Genomic DNA, 18,627 nt, shown 5'->3' on the forward strand with positions numbered 1-18,627 from the left:
TTTGTGTACATGTGTACTGTCTTCTTCTATGCACCTTTTAAGGTGTTACTTATCCCAAATTGTGCTCTAGCACCTGTCAAACAATGCTGTTAAAACTCAGAGGGTTCTCACTTCGCGTACAGAATTGTATGTCCAAGTTATTTTAGTAAAATCATTAGATACCAATAGAAGCTTGATTTTCTTACATGCTGCACCTTTAAGCACTTACTCCCAAAAAAATAATGTGGTCAAGCTTGAAACTTAACATTTCATTGTTAACAAGTGAGTAAAAAAAATTCAAAGCTAGAAGGTACCTGCCTTGTGAATCTAAGTTTCACAATTTAACAATGTTGGTAACTTAGTTGATCATTGGAATGTGACTGAAATACTCAGTATCAGCAGTGTACTCATGATTTCATGTCCAAGCAGTTTACTTTGGTTGAAATGACCTCTGAGCAGTTTGTTCTGTGAGATTCATTTAAGCTCATCTGAGATCTGTCAGCCAGCGTGGTGTATTTACACTCTCCCATGTGTCAGAGAGCAGACAGCACGGCTCATTGTTTTGTGATTTTCAGACCTGTTTTCTTTATAGATGTATTAATCATTCATGTTGGCAGTGATGTGAAAATTTATAATGTAACTTTATGATCTTAAATATATGTTGTTCCTGACTCTTTATTTATGGTGGACTCATTTCTTGAGTTGTCATTGTCCTGCAGCATCCCAAGGCTAAGAAGCTAGGAGCTTTATTTTTATCATTTTTTTTTTCTTTCCAGGACACATCACACCACTGAACTGCAGTATTTGACCTATGGCATCGTGTCACATGCAAGCAACTGGATATCATACAATTTGTTGGTTTTCCTTAACTAGGCTCCTATTTATCACGAACTAACTGATTTATCTGTAAAATGCTCTGAGATGACATTGTTTAAATATGCGCTGTACAAATAAAGCTGAAATTAAATTAATCATGGCTAATTCATCAAATGAATGTAAGAGGATTTTATTGGAGGAAGCAAGAAAAATAAAGAGAGAAAGTAGCAGAGCAAGAGATAAATCAAGAGTCAACATCTGACTGACTTTGACTGGCTGGTGAGAGCTCAGAGTAGAAGTAAGATACAAAATGGATGCCGAACTGACTGTTGTTAAAGGGCACCTAGGTGAGACAATCTGTCAAAGTTAAACTTCAGCTATTGAAGTTTAAGCAAATACAAACCAATATTATAAGCATGAAAAGGCATTCCCATCATGAACTGTGTTTTAATCATTTATAATGGTTGGGATATGTAGCAGTGCTACTCCATGCCAACGGCCTTTCCGGCCACATCTGATCATTCATTCACATTCATTCAATGCTGACATCTCGCCCAAGGACAGATTAACTAGGATGGAGTGAGATTCAAACCCCCAACCTTTTAGGTTTTGGACAACCTGCTCTCCCGCCTGAGCCACTGCTGCCCATATTATTAATACCATATTTATTATATAACACTATAATATTATTTGCACCTCTCTTAGCAGAGTTGAGGAGCTGGGGATGCAACTGGCCTACTGATCACAGAAGCTTCTCACGACACATCCTCCTCACACAGTAAACTTTGACCGATGCAGAAACAAGGTTAGAATGCTGCTTTATTACTTAATAATAGCTGAATGAAAAATAATAATAATAAAAAAAAAGCCAAAAATATGGAGGAACTAAGAAACCAGAGTCAGATGAAGGAACAGAGCAGCCTTGCCCTGTCTAACACCCATGCCCAGTTTTTAATGTTACTAAAGGTGAGAGGGTGAAAGCAGCCAGTGTACCATCATATTATGATCTGCAAATATCTGCTATCTATGTCATTTACCACCATGGAAGCTTTAGATATGTTAGAATATAAATGTGGAGTTAAAATTTTAATTAAATGTTACGTGGAAAGCATGAAAACTAGAAAACGAATGTAATTCCACATCATACAGAATGAATGACACAGTTGCTTCTCATTTGTGTAAATATTTTAGAAAACTGCTGTGATCTGTATGGATTTCTCATCGTTTTTCTCCCTCTCTTTCTTTTCTAACTGTCTGCTGTCCCGTCCACAGCAATTGATGGGCAGAAGGTAAATTGGCCTCTGCAATCCATTAAGTGCCACTGCAACAGTTGATCCGGCACTTTACACCCACAGAGGATGAAATATAATCTAAAACAACAATAAAGCTTCATGTGTTTTGTCGATTTCAATAGATGAACAGAAAATTGGTTTTGTCATTGTAGGAAGTGGTCAAAAGTAGAGCGATTTACCTGTTGTTGAGCCTGCTTCAACTTCAATTCCAAATGTGGTGGAGCAGGAATAATCCAAATGACTACAACCTTCCATTAACAACACATAGTGAGTTAATCAGAAACTTTGATGTAGATGATGAAGTATAGTTCAGTTCTTTTCCTTCTATTATTTTTGGGTGTTTCCTCCTTTTCTTCAATTTTATATTTACTGTAGCTTTTGTGTAGTAAAATATGGAGAAGTCAAAATAACTAAATTCAAAGTAAATAGAAAATATATGTATAAATAAATGGCAGAAAAAAACTGCATAAAATGGAATGTGATATATTGCCTTTACTACTTTAATCTTGTTGTATTACCTCACTCTGTTACTTTGTCATTTCAGTTTATTAATTTTACTACTTTTTAGTTCCTGTATTTTCTATGTATTTTTTTATGTAGCATTTTCTACCATCATAAATCCTTAAATATACTTAGTCTTGGTAGTTCAGGATTTTTCCTCTAACTTTTCCACATCACAAAATATTTGCATAATGCCTATCTAGTGGCACTCTGTCACCTCTGCCAAAGAAAACACAAAGTAAAAGGGTCAGTGCTGGAATTGTGGAAAGGTTCCTTTGTTATTATTCAGTGTTTGCTTTCATTTTTAGTGTGTAATTATTTATCACAGGTTTTGTCAACAGGCCCCTATAAGGTACCAATAAAGTGTCATATATGGATGTGCTTCTTCTGTGGACATTGTAGCAACTGCAGACACTTCACCATTATGACATATAAAATTAGTGCAAATAACCAGATTTTTTTGTATGTGTATCTGAACACTTCATGATGTTTTCCTAAACTTAACCAAGTCATTTTAACACCAAGTTTTTTATTGCATAACAAACTTGAACCATATCAGAGCAAATACAGTAAATATGCTGAATTGATACACCAATTCAATGACCAATGAATCATTGCTCAAAACTGAAAATATTGATCACATATCAGTATAGTAAGAATTTTCACTGCATTTTCTATGACATTTTATTCTGAGTCTGTTACGGCATTAACTGTGTGTTTTGTTATATGTCTACTATTTTGTACCAGAGTGAGTCATTCTTTTTTATAGATGGTTTGGCCTTTGCGACTGTCTACAGGTTCAGGTGCGGTTGGCTGTCCCAAGGCATGTATCACCTACTGATTGGCCTCCCGCTGAACACCTGCTGACAACCAGCCATCTCCAGATTGGTCCCTGCCATTACATGCCGCCTTGAAAAGACCAAGTGTTCCTGTGTTCTGGTGGCAGCACTTTTGACAGCAGCAGCAATCAGTCCGCTTGGCCCTCTAAAAAGGGTTTCAGGTTTATTGTCTGTTGTGTTTCAAGCTGCTGATTACCGGAGCTGTAGGGGTGAACTGCCTTTTCCTTTCCATATGTTTTCTCCTGTTTATGTGGTAGGGAGTTAGGGTTAGTAAATGGGTTGGGTTTGGTTTTCTTTTATGCAGGGTTTATTTAGTATGTGCTTGGTTGGGAAAATTGGTTTTGTTTGTTGTTTTGGCCTTGGTTCACCCTGATGACCTTGCTTTACAGGCTTATTTGATGCTTATTTGATGAGCGACTGACTGTAAATAAATTTATGTTAACCTGTACAACTGTTTGATCATGATTTGAGGACTGGGATGGGAAATCCTTTTGTGTTGCGCGCAGAGACCCTAGACCGGGCGTAACAGAGTCCAAGTTAATTCATTCTCTCCTGTGGCTTCAGTTAAATGTGTTTAACGATGTTATCAAAAAGATTATAAAATACACCCAGAAATATGCAGCCTGCTGTCTTTTAGAGTACACTTTATCCTGCACCAGCTTCAGCCCACAGGAGTAACTGTCACAGTAATCCTGCTTAGATGTCTGTGATTTTTGTAAAGAGGGAAATAGGTGGTGCATTCCAGTGTTCCACATGAGCTGGGTGGAAGCAAAGCAAAGTGAGCCAGGAATGGCCCAGGTGGTCAATGAGACACACCTGCAGCTAATTAACCTCTGCCTATATGTGTGTGTTTTAATACAGACTGACAGGAAAGAGGTATTAGTTGCAAACTGCCAACGCCCTGCTGTGCATCTGGAGCCTGAGGAGCAGAGTGTAAATGATACTGTCACTTCTGGCTAAGTTCATCAGATGATGGGTATGCTTTAAAGAAAAAAAATTAGAACAACTTTGATTTTAACAGCCTAAAAATTATGGCAACCCCATCATATCAGGTGTGGAGGACTATTTTAGATGTAAAAGTGAAAATAAGAGGCGCTTGTGTGGAACACAAAATCTCCATTGGCAAAAGTCCCGTATCACCTTGTCTCTCTGCAAGGAGGTCATTTTGTCATGCAGCTAGCAGCACCATTGCACAGTTTGTGAAAACTTGGCAAGCTCAGGCTGAGAATTTATTACTACCATCTAGGAATAATTGACCCCTGGCTCCTAGCTCCTAGTTTTAGCTGCACTTCAATGTCACTAACAAAGCAGATCTTTAAAAACTGAATATTTATAGAAATAGAATATTTATAAAATATATAATATATAGAATATATATTATACATATATATTTCTAATAGATAAAATATAGAAACAGAAATAAAAAATGCATGTTAAAGCAACAGTTTTGCTAAAACAAGACTCAAAGACAAGGATAAATACGGATATATAGCTCCAATAAGAGTGAAAAATATCTGACTATGAATCCAGCTTTTTGTCTCCACCTCCTACTATTGCTGTTTTATTTTTGTCTACAAGTGATCAGAAGTTAATCATGAACAATTTTCCATTTCCTCCCAAGATTGACATGATCAGTCTATGTGGGTTTCTGTGCTGTTCTCAGCAGAGCTGACTGGGCTGAAACCAGTGCTGTGGAGCCCTGCTGAGGTGCTACCGGATCCTCCCAGGTTCTTACGTTACGTTTTAAATGTAATATTGTGAACTTCAGCAGACACTATATGCTGAATTAGTAAAGGCTAACTTCAACCCATTCTATCATAAATTACACCTGAGCTGTGTCTACTAGGACAAGTCAGAATACTCGAAAGCTGTTCTCCTTCGTGGCTTCAACTTTTAAGCATCAAATCAGGCATGTGCAGACAAAGTTAACTGATTTATTATGTAGAATTTGGAATTTTTGCAAACTAATTACAAGAGAGTTATACAATTAGTCAATTAATGTTAATGTTCTGTTTTTTACTATTTTCCAAGACTTCATGCATAACATATAATTAACTTTAATTAATTGTGTAGTAACATTTAAAATAGCCTATTAATCCAATATAAGTTATCCACAATCTTTAGACGTTGTGCCTTTTTTGTTTTCCTTTTTTGTTTTACATGAATAGTGTATGTGTTTTTATTTAAATATACTCTTGAAATCTTTTTGTAATTTCTGATTAATGCAGTATAGCCGCAGCTTCTAATCCAGTGTAGCTTTTTGCTTGCAGGCTCTAAGAAACAGTGTAAAAGAAGCTGGTGAACACCATCAACGTCTAAGATGGATTCTTTTTATTTGATTTCTAAGGAAGCTGTTGTCCAAGGGAGCCTTTTTGTGATGTTCAAAAGGAAGTCTGGATGTAAATTTTGTCATTTCTCTCACCACATATGCATGCCAGTTAAAATAAAAAAATTGTGTGCTGTGGCAGTAGAGCTTCATACAAAGCAAGCAATATAATGTTAAATATAGAATCTTGATCCAGGATTCAAGGCTTTACACTTCTGTTGATTGTTATAGTATGCATTAAAGAAACTCATAACTTTCAGAGTAGCTCAGACTCCCTCTGGCTTTGCCATTGTAAGACTGTCAAGCACACAGACTTGACAGTTTTTTGTCCGTATCCTGGTAGGTTGGATTTGCCTTGCCACAATGTGTCAGTATAAGAAGTACTTTGGAGCGTTAAGACAGCTCCTTGTCTTTCAGATGGTACGAATGTCTCCGGAGACTCTGCTCTGCAAGCCTCAACACTGTGGCATGTGGATGGCAAGGCAACCATGTCAAAATGCAAACATGCAGTGTGCAGGTTGTCCTTGAACAGACACAAATACAAACATGCACTGCAAGAATTGTGGCAGCTTCACTTGAATTGCAGCTTTCTGACAAATTTGATGTTGATCCACCCTGTTAACAATGGAAAATGCCTCTACAGTTGATGAAAATATTCATCAACATAAACATATTTGAGTAAAAATAACATTATAAGTAACTACAAGTGATAGATTTTTATCCACTATATTAGATTGCAGTGACTGGTTTGAGTCTCTCCCTGATGTCATAACAAATCTCTGATGTCAAATAACATGAATTAGATTTGAGACTTTATTCCTCCCAAAAATTATTCATACAGATAATATCATGCTGCATTCATTTGTAGTGGTTGTGAGAACAACTACATGTGAAGTGTGAAAAAAAGCATCCGTTAAGAGCTACTAAACAACATACCAACAACAAAGATGCCACTTTTTGACCAAAGCTGCACCAGTTCTGGTTCAAGGTTGGTGCTGGAGCCAGTTCAAAGTTAGTTCCAGTTAAGAACTGATTTAGTTTTCAACAGCTAGAGCGTGACCACAGAACCACATCATTATTTCGCTTTAAAGACACAGTGTGTAAGAATTATTGACTTCTAGAGGTAAAGATGGGAATAATTCAGATACATAGCACTGTTGTGTTAAAATATATAATTAAAAACTATGTTTTTATTAGTATCTTATCTCAGAATGAGCAGATTTGTTCTACCTGCTGTGGGTCAATGTACATTGCAGCTGTCATAATCGTGCTGCCTTTTTTTACTACGGTGTCTGTGAATGGACAAACAACTCTGTGTGTTAACTGAGAACCTTCTAAGTTTTAAAACTGCAGTACCAGCTTTGTTTAATAGGTTCTAGATCACCATTTTGGATAAGTAAAATCCTAAAAAGACACATAAAAGACAGTATACATGTACACAATATATAACTATTTACCTGTAGTGCGGTCATTGCTGCACCGGAGGCCACTGGATCCACTTACAGTAGCGATGTGACGTTCATGAACGAATTGATTCTTTTGAACGACTCTTTTAAATGAACGATGGGAACCACTTCACAGCTGTGAGCCGTTCATTTGTGAACAGTATACATGTACACAATATATAACTATTTACCTGTAGTGCGGTCATTGCTGCACCAGGGGCCACTGGATCCACTTACAGTAGCGATGTGACGTTCATGAACGAATTGATTCTTTTGAACGACTCTTTTAAATGAACGATGGGAACCACTTCACAGCTGTGAGCCGTTCATTTGTGAGCCATTCTTTTTATATACAAATTTTTGACACTGACTTCATCAAATCAAATCAAACTTTATTTATAAAGTGCTTTTCACGCCATAGGCAACTCAAAGTTCTTTACATGATTAAAAACATAAGAATAAAAACACTCAATGAAATCTTTCACACAGTCACACGCACACACGTATACACACACACACACACACACACACGCCAACACCCAACCCCCCCACCCCCCCCCACCCCCCTTCTAGCTAAAAATGACTGAATGAATAAATAAATGAATAAATAAGTAAATAAGAAGTAGTAGAGTTGAGTAAAATGGAAATAAAATAAATAAGTCTTTTGAATGGCCCTTTGAAAGGAACAGCTCCTCAAGATCCGGCTCCCTTTAAAGAGTCATAAATCCCATCTCTAACTTACAGATGAAAACATGTTTATGTTTGTAAGAGTTTTGGCTACCATCCATTCACAGCGGTGCTTAGCATTTGATTTATATGCCCGTCTTTCCCACTTGACGTCAGTAATTCTTACACATGTATAAACTGTAAATGAATGACATGAAAATATTTCACAAAATCATGTTAGCTGATCTAATCTGAGTAGCCGCTCTAGTGAAACTTACAAATGGAGGAAATTTTTAAGAAGCTAACTTTCCTTTACTGTGATAAAACTTTTTTGATTGTATCTTAAAAGAATCATGAGAGTTACAAAACAGTTCACACTAAAAGGAGGCTGATATTTCCCAAAGAGGCCAATGCTCCTGTAGTAAATTGCCCGAAACACCTAATTTGTAGTTCACACTTTCATCTGCTACAAATCTAATTCACTATTAAAGCAATTTACATAATGCCTGCCAAGTGGCTGTTTTTACTAAAGAACTATTCAACCTGCCATTTCTATTATCAATCAGGTGACAAAAATGTGCAGCTTGAGCCATTCAGGAGGGTTCTTGAAAAGATAAAAGCACAAACACAGCTCTTCAGGCAGAAGGGGACAGAAGGTACTGCAGCAATGTAAGTTATCGGAAAAAACATAAATATTTTGAACATTAAAGCATGTAAACACCTCTCTGATCTTTGAGCGTGTGTGTGCGTGTGTGTGTGTGTGTGTGTGTGTGTGTAAAAAGTGCTGAATGTGTGTGAACATAGCACTTTGAGTGTTATACAAGACTAGAAAAGTGTTTTATTTACCACTGAATCTACTGAGGAACCAATTTGCTGTCCAATCAATAGAAAAATATAAAATCTCTGCAAGTATTTGGTTTGTGATCTTGGTAATGGTATAAAGATGGCACAACAACATGATGGGCTTTTAGCAGGAAAACTTTCCTAAAAGACCATTTAAAGTTACAGACAGTTGAGCAATAATAAAGAAAGCTATTTTCAGCTCCCCCTAAAACCTGCACTGATTTCAAGTATTAGATAAAGCATCTTATAATTAGCTGCATCTATTTTTTTTATTGTATTGTATTGTTTTGAATTGTGTGAATCTCTTTTTTGACATATGCCATTGGTTCTGATTTTGTTTTTCGATGTTTTGATGTGATTTCTGTCCTATGTCTGTGTTCTAGCTGCAAAAAAAATCAATTTCCCTCTGGGGACAATAAAGGATTTGAATTGAATTGAGTTGAATATTTGATATTAAAATGTTTATAATTAATTTCAAACTGTGATTTCTTCAGATTTTTTATCTGTATATCATAGTCCTTTTAGATGTTTCTTGTTGTTTGTGTGACTGTGCACTGACTGATTGTTTTAATGCTTGTTGTACAACAAATTACCCTCACAGAATAATAAAGAATCCTTAAAGATGCTTAAAACAAAAGTTTGAACTTTTGGTTTATCTTAAATATTTTGCTCCAAAAGCACAAATCATCCTTTAAGCCTGTTTCCTTCTGACTTTGCACTTTGCAAATGTCTCATTCTTTATTGATTTACTAATTTTCTGCAGGTCAGGAATAGATACAGAGCAGTACCTCTGACACTCATGGATGCTCTCTTGCTCAAGGACATTTTAGCTTAAACCATCTTCCATCCATCCTCACACTCAGCTGAATAACATTCTTTTGTGACTATCACAATGAGGCTAATAAAATGTGCATATATTTGCACGTGTGAATAAACACTTGCTACATGCACAGTGAAGCTTTACTGTAACTAGCCAAGGTGACCCGCATTGTCCTCGCTTCAACAGCTGGCCAATGATAAAAGCATGAAAGCTCTAACAATATCATATTTTATGCTTTCTTATCTTATGGACTGAAACATCATGCAATACAATGTGAAACCCATTGTCGGGCTCTGTTGGAAAGGGACTTACAGCATTGTTATTTTCCACGATGCACACAAACCTGCAGAGCATAAAATCAGATCCCATAAAGATAGTAAAAATTAAATCTGTCTTCAGATTTTAATCTCTAAAGCTCTATCTTTTTGTGCCTATACGGTAGAAGGGATTTAGTGCTTATGCTGTAGTTGGGAATATGCTGATTCTGACCATCTTAAAGCATCAAAAAGCTAGACTGACCCAGCTCCAAGGCCCTTAGTTCAGAACAGTTGAATATGTTTTACAATGAGACAATGTTTGTGAAAAGGACACATGATGAAAGCAGTAAAACAAAAAAAAAGAAAACACATTAAAGTAAAAAAAAAAAAACAAAAAACAAAAAAAGAGAGAGAGCGAAAGAGAGAGGAAATGCGATTTAATCCGAATACAAGAGAATATTCCGTGTGTGTCAGCTCCTGAATACTGCATTACTGCAAGAGTTCTTCTTCGGGTCAAAACAATCGACAACCTTTCAGCTTGAACAACAAAAAGCTGTTTTGACAACAAAAGCTGTCTGAACTCAATTTATTGCACAAGGCAAAGTGTAGAAAAACTGTATTGTAAGGATGACATCAAAAGCCTTTGTCGCTCTTTGACAGATTCAGGGAAACCCAACTAAATCTCTGATCTCAGACACATACCATCAAGTAACTAAGGTGACAAGCCATGTTAAGCCTTGGCAGCACTCTTAGAGATAAATGCACGTCAGTGAGTCATCTATAACCTCTACTGATCCTGCGTTCTCTCTGGGAAGTTTCACTCACAAGAATTTGAAATCATTACATTCAGACTTTATAACTTTACAGTAAGTCTTGGCTGTATCTGAAACCTTTAAACCCAAATCAAGTCCATGAGATGTTCAAACTACATATCACAAAGACTCAAAATAATTCTTGATTCTGGATGTTAAAAAAAAAAAGGTATTTTAAAGATTAACTGAACAGACAGCCTTTGCACCATGTGCTGCTCAAACATTGGCATCAAAGATCCCTTGAAACTTTACATACTATCTCTCTCCTAATAGCTAGAATTAGTTTGAGTATTAAATGTAGAATGTGAAAGAATTACTGACATCTAGTGGTAAAGATGGACATAGAAATTACTTCAAATGTCAAGCAAGGTTGTGAACGAACGGTGGCTGTCAGTGGCCAAAATTCTTCCAGAAATCAATATGTTTTCATCTGTGAGTGGATCCGGTGGCCTCAGGTGCAGCAATGACTGCATTACAGGTTACCACTTCCAAATTGCGTACATGTGTACTGTTTTCTTTTTTTTTTTAAATCCCAAACGGTGCTCTAACACCTATCAGACAAAGCTAGTACTGCAGTTTTAAAACTCACTTCTCACTTCATGCAGAATTGTTTGTCCATCCTAAGACTTAGTAGTAAAAAAGGCGGCACAAATATGGCAGCTGTGTATGTACACCCAGACAAAGTAAAAATAAATAGCTCATCCTAAGAGAATAAAAATATATTATTTTAGTAAAGTAATTTAAGTAATATAGTTTTCTATCAGTAATTTACTGTGCAGTTCATGAGACATATTAATAAGGCTGTGTGTCATTGAATAAACAAACCTTACAACAAATAAAATACATATAATTAGAATATGCATAAAATAGCTGGAATAGAACAATTGTTTATGTTAAACTCTGTCTCACTCTCAACCTCTAGACTTGAAAAAAAAAAAAAATCCATGCACATACAATCTACAAACAGTCTGGGGCCAGATGCATTGATAATGTACACACATAAAAATGACCCTTTTCTTCACAAACACACACAGTATGTATGTGTTAGGAGACTGTATGTCTAACTGAGCCTTATGATCATTCATTCACATAATCTTTAGGTGAATAAAAGCAAACAAAAACCTTTAAACTCTTCTTGATGAGGTCAAACTTTTTCCTATTCCGCCTCATGTCAGAAATGATATACCCAAAAAATTTAGCTTGAAGTAGAGAAATTACAGAAGCTCTAAAGTGGACAGAGCTGTTCTCATGTTTGTGACATGCCCATGCAGTTTCTTTGTTTTGTTTGGATGCCAATGCTTAGAGTGTTGAAGATGACTTTCTTCCCATGATTTTAGTATGTTTCATATACGGATTGACGCTTCCTCTGCTTTGGGCTTTAAGAAAACAAAACCTCCAAATGAAACAGGTTTTATTTTCTCTACTTCAGTCATGAGTGTCACAGTTATGCATTTTGTGAAACTTGTAATTTTCTGTGTTGTTTATTTTACTGTTATACTTCTTTGGTGCAATCATCTTTTTTATATTCAAATGACTGATTGAGGGAGTGTCTGCATCCATTCATGGCTGTAAATTAGCTACAATTGAGAGCTGAAATTGGGTTTGTGCACATGCATATTCTATTTTGTTGATGATTGAGGTTTATGGATCACAACCATACGGACTATAAGCATCTCTCTTTGTGTGTACACACAGTTTTATTCTTGTTTTCCAGCTAAATTCAGGCAATGAAGACCAATTAAAAAAACTGCTTCGATCTAATCTAAGAGTAATTGAAAGTAAAGGTAAAAAATAACATATAAAGTGACAATATTCATTGTACTCAAAAGTAAAAAATTAAGGATAAAATCAATGTTTCAAGTCAAACTCAAATCTTTGAGTTAAAAGTTGTTCTGTTTACTTGTCTCATCTTCTGTTGTTGTTTCTGTTTAACACCTCCCATTCAGTATATGTTACAGTTAAAGCTTATTTAAATTTGTTATCCAATTTATTGTTTTTCATGTCAGGATCAAAGAAAAAAGCGAGAAATGTCTGTCTTATGAAATAAATAAATAGTTATGTTAAGTTTTTAAAACTGTCTCAGTGAAGATTTCCAATGCACAGATGGCAATTTATTTTTTTGGGAAAATACATGTGCTTGTTTTATCACATTTAGCACATTTATGAGTTAAGAGTTGCATTTGTTTATAAATGGTCACCAAATACTTTTTCTGTCTGAAATTCTAAATAAGTTTACATGAAATAAATTAATTGCCAATCTGTCCAAGAATGACAATTAGTTGTTGTTCTCTTTCTCTTTTCTTTGTGCTTTTAAGGTCTAATAAATTTGAACAACTTTTACCAAACTTTTGCTGCTTCACTACTATGCATATTTTTCTTTCTTTACATCGTTTAATACCTTGTGTTCTGTTTAAACCTGAATAATTTCAGTCCTCAATCATTCAGCATTGTTTCGGATGTTATTATAAACTGGTTGTATGTTGTATGTTTAGTACTCTTGTCTTTTTTCTTGCATTGTCATTGTGTTGTGGAACCATGACATTTCTTCTTTCCCCCGAAACTTCAGGACAGCACAACAACCCCGAGTCCACGTTTATCTGGTTCTATCCTTGTGGCTAATACCCCTTATCCACCCACTTTCCTTCTGACACTGCAGCATGCCAGAGATCCTCAGCAAAATTTTTCTTCCCTGTCTGTGATCTTTTTGGCTACCACAATTCAAAACTCAGTCCAATTTGGGGATGCTTACTGTTAGGAGATGAGCTGGACAGAGAACTGTAGGCTGACACTCAGACAAGATGCGTGTTGAGGAAAAGATGGCACGGAGAAGGTTAGCAATAGACAGATGGGGGCAAGAAGGTTGCCTGAAGGGATATTTGAAAGGGGACATGGGGATATCAACATTGTAGCAAGCTTGAGCAGGAGACACAAAGGTAACCCAGGGAAATTGGGGTTTGATTATCTGCAAGCAAAGGAGTCAAAGAGAGTAATGATGTGACAGGATTATTTGAGGGATGAGAAAAGAAGAGGAAGGCCACAACCTGCTTCTTTTTCCCAACTTTGCACTTACCGACTTTTTGTAGCAGAGGACGCAGTCAAATAAAATAAGGAAGAAGAAAGAAAGGAAAAGATGGTGTTAATGAAAATAAAAAATAAAAAAAAACTGAAGCTATACAACATTGTGATTTGTAGTAAAGAGCAAAGAAAAGAAACTTGTTTTTTAAAATGGACAGAAGTAACAGAAAAACCGGCCGATTAGTAAAGAAGGTAATAAAGAATGAACACATGAGATCATAAACAAAAAAGAAAAAAGATTTGAGGTAAAGCTGCTGCGAACAGAAAGGTGGCTGTTGTTCAGTCAGAAAGCCACAGAGTTAAAAAAAAAAAAAAGAAAAAAAAAAACTTTCATCCATTTCTTTATTTTCCACAGCTCTCATTGGACAGTTATGACCTGGTGACTTCCAGACAATTTATATGGAAATTCACCTGAAAGAGTCCTGGGGATTAGTATGCTTATAACAGGTGATTGAGTTAGGGAAGAAAACCAATTTGAGGTCATGGTTAAGTTGCCATTTTTAGGTTGTTAGAATCTTTGTTTCTTCTCGAAGTTAAAACAACATTCTTTTAGCCCCTGGAGTTAGATGGGTGACAAAAGTTATTCACATCACTGAACTTTGTAAGACATAAAAAAGGCTTATTTTTTCCCTCTGTATCTTTGCAAGATGAAAGACATGGAGACTCTGAGCATAGATTTATTAAATCACTTTCCCTCCAAACGAACAGAAAAACACAACGTTACAGTTTGATTTCTTTCCTTTTTTTATTGTTTTTTCTCTGCAACAATAACTCTGGCATAATGCTTGTGTTGCTTCATGAAATCTGCCCCTGAACACATATTACATGCAGGTTTGTGACACTTTACATCTCAGTAATTATGATATTTGGTGAGCACAGTATAGAGCAGTTTCTTAATTTCTTAATAAAAATAGCAAATTATTCCTCTTTATATTTGATTCAAAGCTCTTTATATTTGATTAAAAATTTGCGTGTGGGCAATGCTTGATATTTTTGCATGTTCATCTGACCAGTATGAGCTGAAAACTTTGGAAGACGGCATTATGAATAGTATGTCATGCTTTTTTGTTTAAGTATTAATCTAAACATCATTTGTTTCTTACCAGGTCTTAAAAATTAGCTCTAAAAAGGCTCTTAATTAATTGTTCATAATCTGTGTGAGCGTGAGCAGAAGTTCAGTTTGCTTCCCTGCACCAATCAGATGTGAGATAACAGAATGTCAAGGAGAAAACAACATCAGCAAAGATCTGAGAGAAGCTGTTGTTGTTACCCATCAATCTAGGATCTTTTCAAAAGTTTTAAAACAGTTGCCAATCTTCCAAGAAGTGGATGTACCAGCATGTTCATTTCAAGGTACGATGCTGAGAGTTAGCATGTTAGATGTTAATGTCCCTAAAAGGAAAATTAGAAAAATACTTTACAAGTTTGGCTTGTTTGGAAGGGGTGCAGAAGAAAGACTCTTCTCTCCAAAGAGAACAGAGCAGCACAGTTTAGGTTTGCAATGCTTCATCTGGACAAATCACAAGATGTCTGTAACAATGTCCTTTTGGACGGACCAGACCAAGGTGGAGACGTCTGATTATAAAGCATAAAAACGCCTCCATGTGGAGAAACCCAAACAGCATATCAGCACAAACATGAACCAACTGTCAAGCACGGTGGTGGAGGGATGATAATTTGGGTTTGTTTTGTAGCCACAGGACCTGGACAGTTTACAGACATGAAGTGAACCATGAAACTGTCTGATGCAACAGGACACAACCGGAGGTCTGAAGAGAAAAGAATCAAGTTTCTCCAATAGCCTGTTCAAAGTCCAGATCTTAAGCCATCTGAAGTGCTGTGGTGGGACATTCTGAGAGCTGTGCAGAAAGAAAAGCTGAAAACTTCAAACTGAAGCACTGCTGTAAAGAGGACAGGACCACAGTGACATACAGAAATAATAGCTTCACTTTATAGTTGCTAAAGGAGGTTCTACAAGTTGTTAAATAATTTAATCTACTTAGTTTTTCACACACTGCTCTTTAATTCTGGCTTAGTTTTGCTGAATAAATAATATGCATAATTTCATGTCGTTCATCTGAAGTTGGATTTTTCTCTATTTTAAGACCTGGTCGGGAACACATTTGTGTTTTTCTTTTAATTGTCCTTACATGTAGAACTGTAGAAATTAGGTTTTTGTTTAATTTTTCTTGTGAATGAATAATATATTGGTTATATAGCTATTTTTCCTTTTCTTCAATATACACTTATATCACTTCTGTAAAAATAAAAAAAGAAATTGCTATTTTAAGTAAAAATGTCTGTAAAAACCATTCCACTTATAGTGATCCAACTAAGTCTTTATGTGCAGAAATTGTGTGATATGATCAACAGATGCATGAAAAATAATCAACGTCTGCGTTTTGTCTGGCATTTAACAAATTAGGTAAGCGATGAGGAAGGTAACGCTTCTTAGCCACACTGGGGTCAGCAGGTTGGTGCACAAACAAAGAGATGGGTGTCACTTGAATGAGCACCACTGCTGTTCTAACAAGCACAATTACCCTAATACTTGCTTGGAATTAAAAACCTCATTACAGAGACTTAATTAATGATCTGGAAAGTAAAGGATATTAACAAATAGCATGCGATAATGCTGTTGGTACATTTGCACTGTTTAATTTACATGTCTCATTTATGGAACATTCTCCTTTGCAATGAAGTATTAAAAGGGAAAATGAAATTTTAATGTTGCCACAGTGAAGAGGGTTTTGACACTGGACAAATACAAAGTCTACCAAGCAGCTCAGTGTTCTTTAATGGTAAATGGTGCTATTACAGCACTGTTAGCAGGAAGGTCACGGATATGCTATCAAACTGCCTCTGCATTAGTGGCCCAGAGAAAAAGATGGCATATTTTCTCTTTTTCACACGAGCCAGGAGGGGCAGGAAAATTAATATTGCATAGACAGAGTACTAAGGACAGAGGTTCAGGTAATTTGTGTTCATCCCTCGGCTCTGTGACATTGAGGGAACCATGTGTTTGGGAGATAAAGCAATAGGAGACGTGAAATTGGTCTGAGTAGGAGAGGGTATTTGGGAAAGCATTTAGATAAAATATGAATGAGGTAATAGGAGAGAAAATTGTGTGTTAAAGAGTATAACACAAGATGATTTTAAGTTTTAAAACCCATAATTTGTAGTGATTTAAACCTAAAACGAGACTTGACTAAATGTTGTAAGGGTTCAGTTGAATACAAATACTTTTCACCTGCTGTGCATCATACAGCTCTTTTATTTAAATACATCCCTGCTGGTTTTCTAATCAAACACTGACACTCATCTCTGCTGCAAGGTGAATGTAATTAGTGTGACTATAATCATCTTGAAGGTGAGATCAAAAACCTGCAATTCTCTGGCATCACATGTCTGCTTTAAAGCCACTGAAACATCTGCTGTGCAAAGTACATGTAAAGAGGTCAGACACAGGATGGTTAGATTTGGAGTAAAATTTCATGTCTGTATAAATGGTGGTAGGGGAAATTATTTCATAAATGTTTTGCTCTTGAGATGACTAATAGCTTAGCTCTTCTGAATAAATATTATATGCACAGGCTTATATGTTATTTGAACTGGAAGGTTTTTCTATTTCACACAAACAGAACGGTTTTTACAGAAATTGTCTCTTTTTAAAGCTGTCAAACTGCTGGTCTTGCATGGCAGATCTAAGGAATTGGTTGTTTTTCAGCATTTAAAAATTATGCTTATATAAATTACTGTGCAGGAATTTTCACTTGTCTGTCATGTTCCAAAAATTTTTCTTCTAAAGGAGCCAAACTTTCTTGTGATATTTTTAAGTGGTCCACAGCAATCATACCTCAGGGATTTTTGAAAGTATTTTAAAGTTTTTCTTTGGACCTTTTTCACAAATTTTTAGTCCTTGTACCTGCTCATTTTCAGAGGAATGTGTTTTTTATTTGTTAAACCACTTAACACTGAGCTATTAATCTTTTAAGCATAAAAAAAGACAGACTTAAAAGGATGAAACGGTTTAGAGGTTTTGTTAGGGTCAGTTTAAAGTAGTATCTCTAATCATAAAAAGTTTGGTACAAAGACATAATTTCTTTTCATTTTTTTGACTGCATTGGCAAAAAATACCAAAGGAAACACAGCTTGATAAAAAGAAAATAGTATTTTTGTAGCAACATGGTTCCCAAAGAACTGAAAACTTGACATATCTGAGCATGGTGCACAGTGTGGCCTTAAACATTTGAGGAAACTGAACAAGTAGAAGTAGAACAAGGGAACTTCTCCAGTAGAAGAACAGGGTGTCCTGAAGAAACAGGATCAAATCTAGCAACGTCCTGAACCAGGATCTGAGGGATGCATCTGAAACTTCAGCTGATCCATTTACTGTTGCCTGAAGTTGCCGAAAATTGTTGTATTGGCTAAAACTCCCCTCGTCTCTGCTGGAGAACTTCTACCACTGCACAATAGAGGGTGTCCTAACTTACTGATGCATGATGTGATACCCAACAGCAGAAAGGAAACAACTGCAGCGGGTCATCAAGGTGGCTCAGAGGATCGTTGGAGATCTACTTGAGTTGTTTCCAATGATGAGCCACAAAGATCCGGAGCAACCCTACCCACCCAGGACATTCTCGGTTCATCACCCTTCCCTCTGGCAGGCTCAGAGTCGTAAAAACCTGGACCAACAGACTGAAACACAGCTTCTTCCCCATGGCTATGAAGAACCTACACTGATAAATGGTCTAGAAGTGTGGCAATAAAGAAGCAATTCTTAAGGAATGGAAACAGGGAGAAAAGGCTGAGGTGTCACATGACACAAAAACTGGACTGAAAATCAGTAGCAACAGGTCTGATGGAGGGATGAATCCTCCCCAGAGTCCGGACCTTAACATTTTTAAAGCAGTATGGAATCATCTGTACAGAGAACAGAGCAAAAGGCTGCCAGGA

The 18,627-nt window shown here is 36.3% G+C and overlaps 1 protein-coding gene across 2 annotated transcripts in view; it reads right to left on the minus strand.

Moving 5' to 3' along the window:
* LOC121655536 (pro-neuregulin-3, membrane-bound isoform) overlaps nucleotides 1-18,627 on the minus strand; it is a 435,746-nt gene that overhangs the window by 73,921 nt on the left and 343,198 nt on the right. The window contains exon 4 of one of the 2 annotated variants that reach the window (XM_042010268.1): nucleotides 13,667-13,669. The exons of the other annotated variant lie outside the window; for it this stretch is intronic. Within the exon in view, the coding sequence (XP_041866202.1) occupies nucleotides 13,667-13,669 (3 nt within the window). The remainder of the gene's footprint in view (nucleotides 1-13,666; nucleotides 13,670-18,627) is intronic. 2 annotated transcript variants of the gene reach the window in all.

This window comes from Melanotaenia boesemani, chromosome 16 (genome assembly GCF_017639745.1).
Source record: "Melanotaenia boesemani isolate fMelBoe1 chromosome 16, fMelBoe1.pri, whole genome shotgun sequence".
Classification (NCBI taxonomy): Eukaryota; Metazoa; Chordata; class Actinopteri; order Atheriniformes; family Melanotaeniidae; genus Melanotaenia; species Melanotaenia boesemani.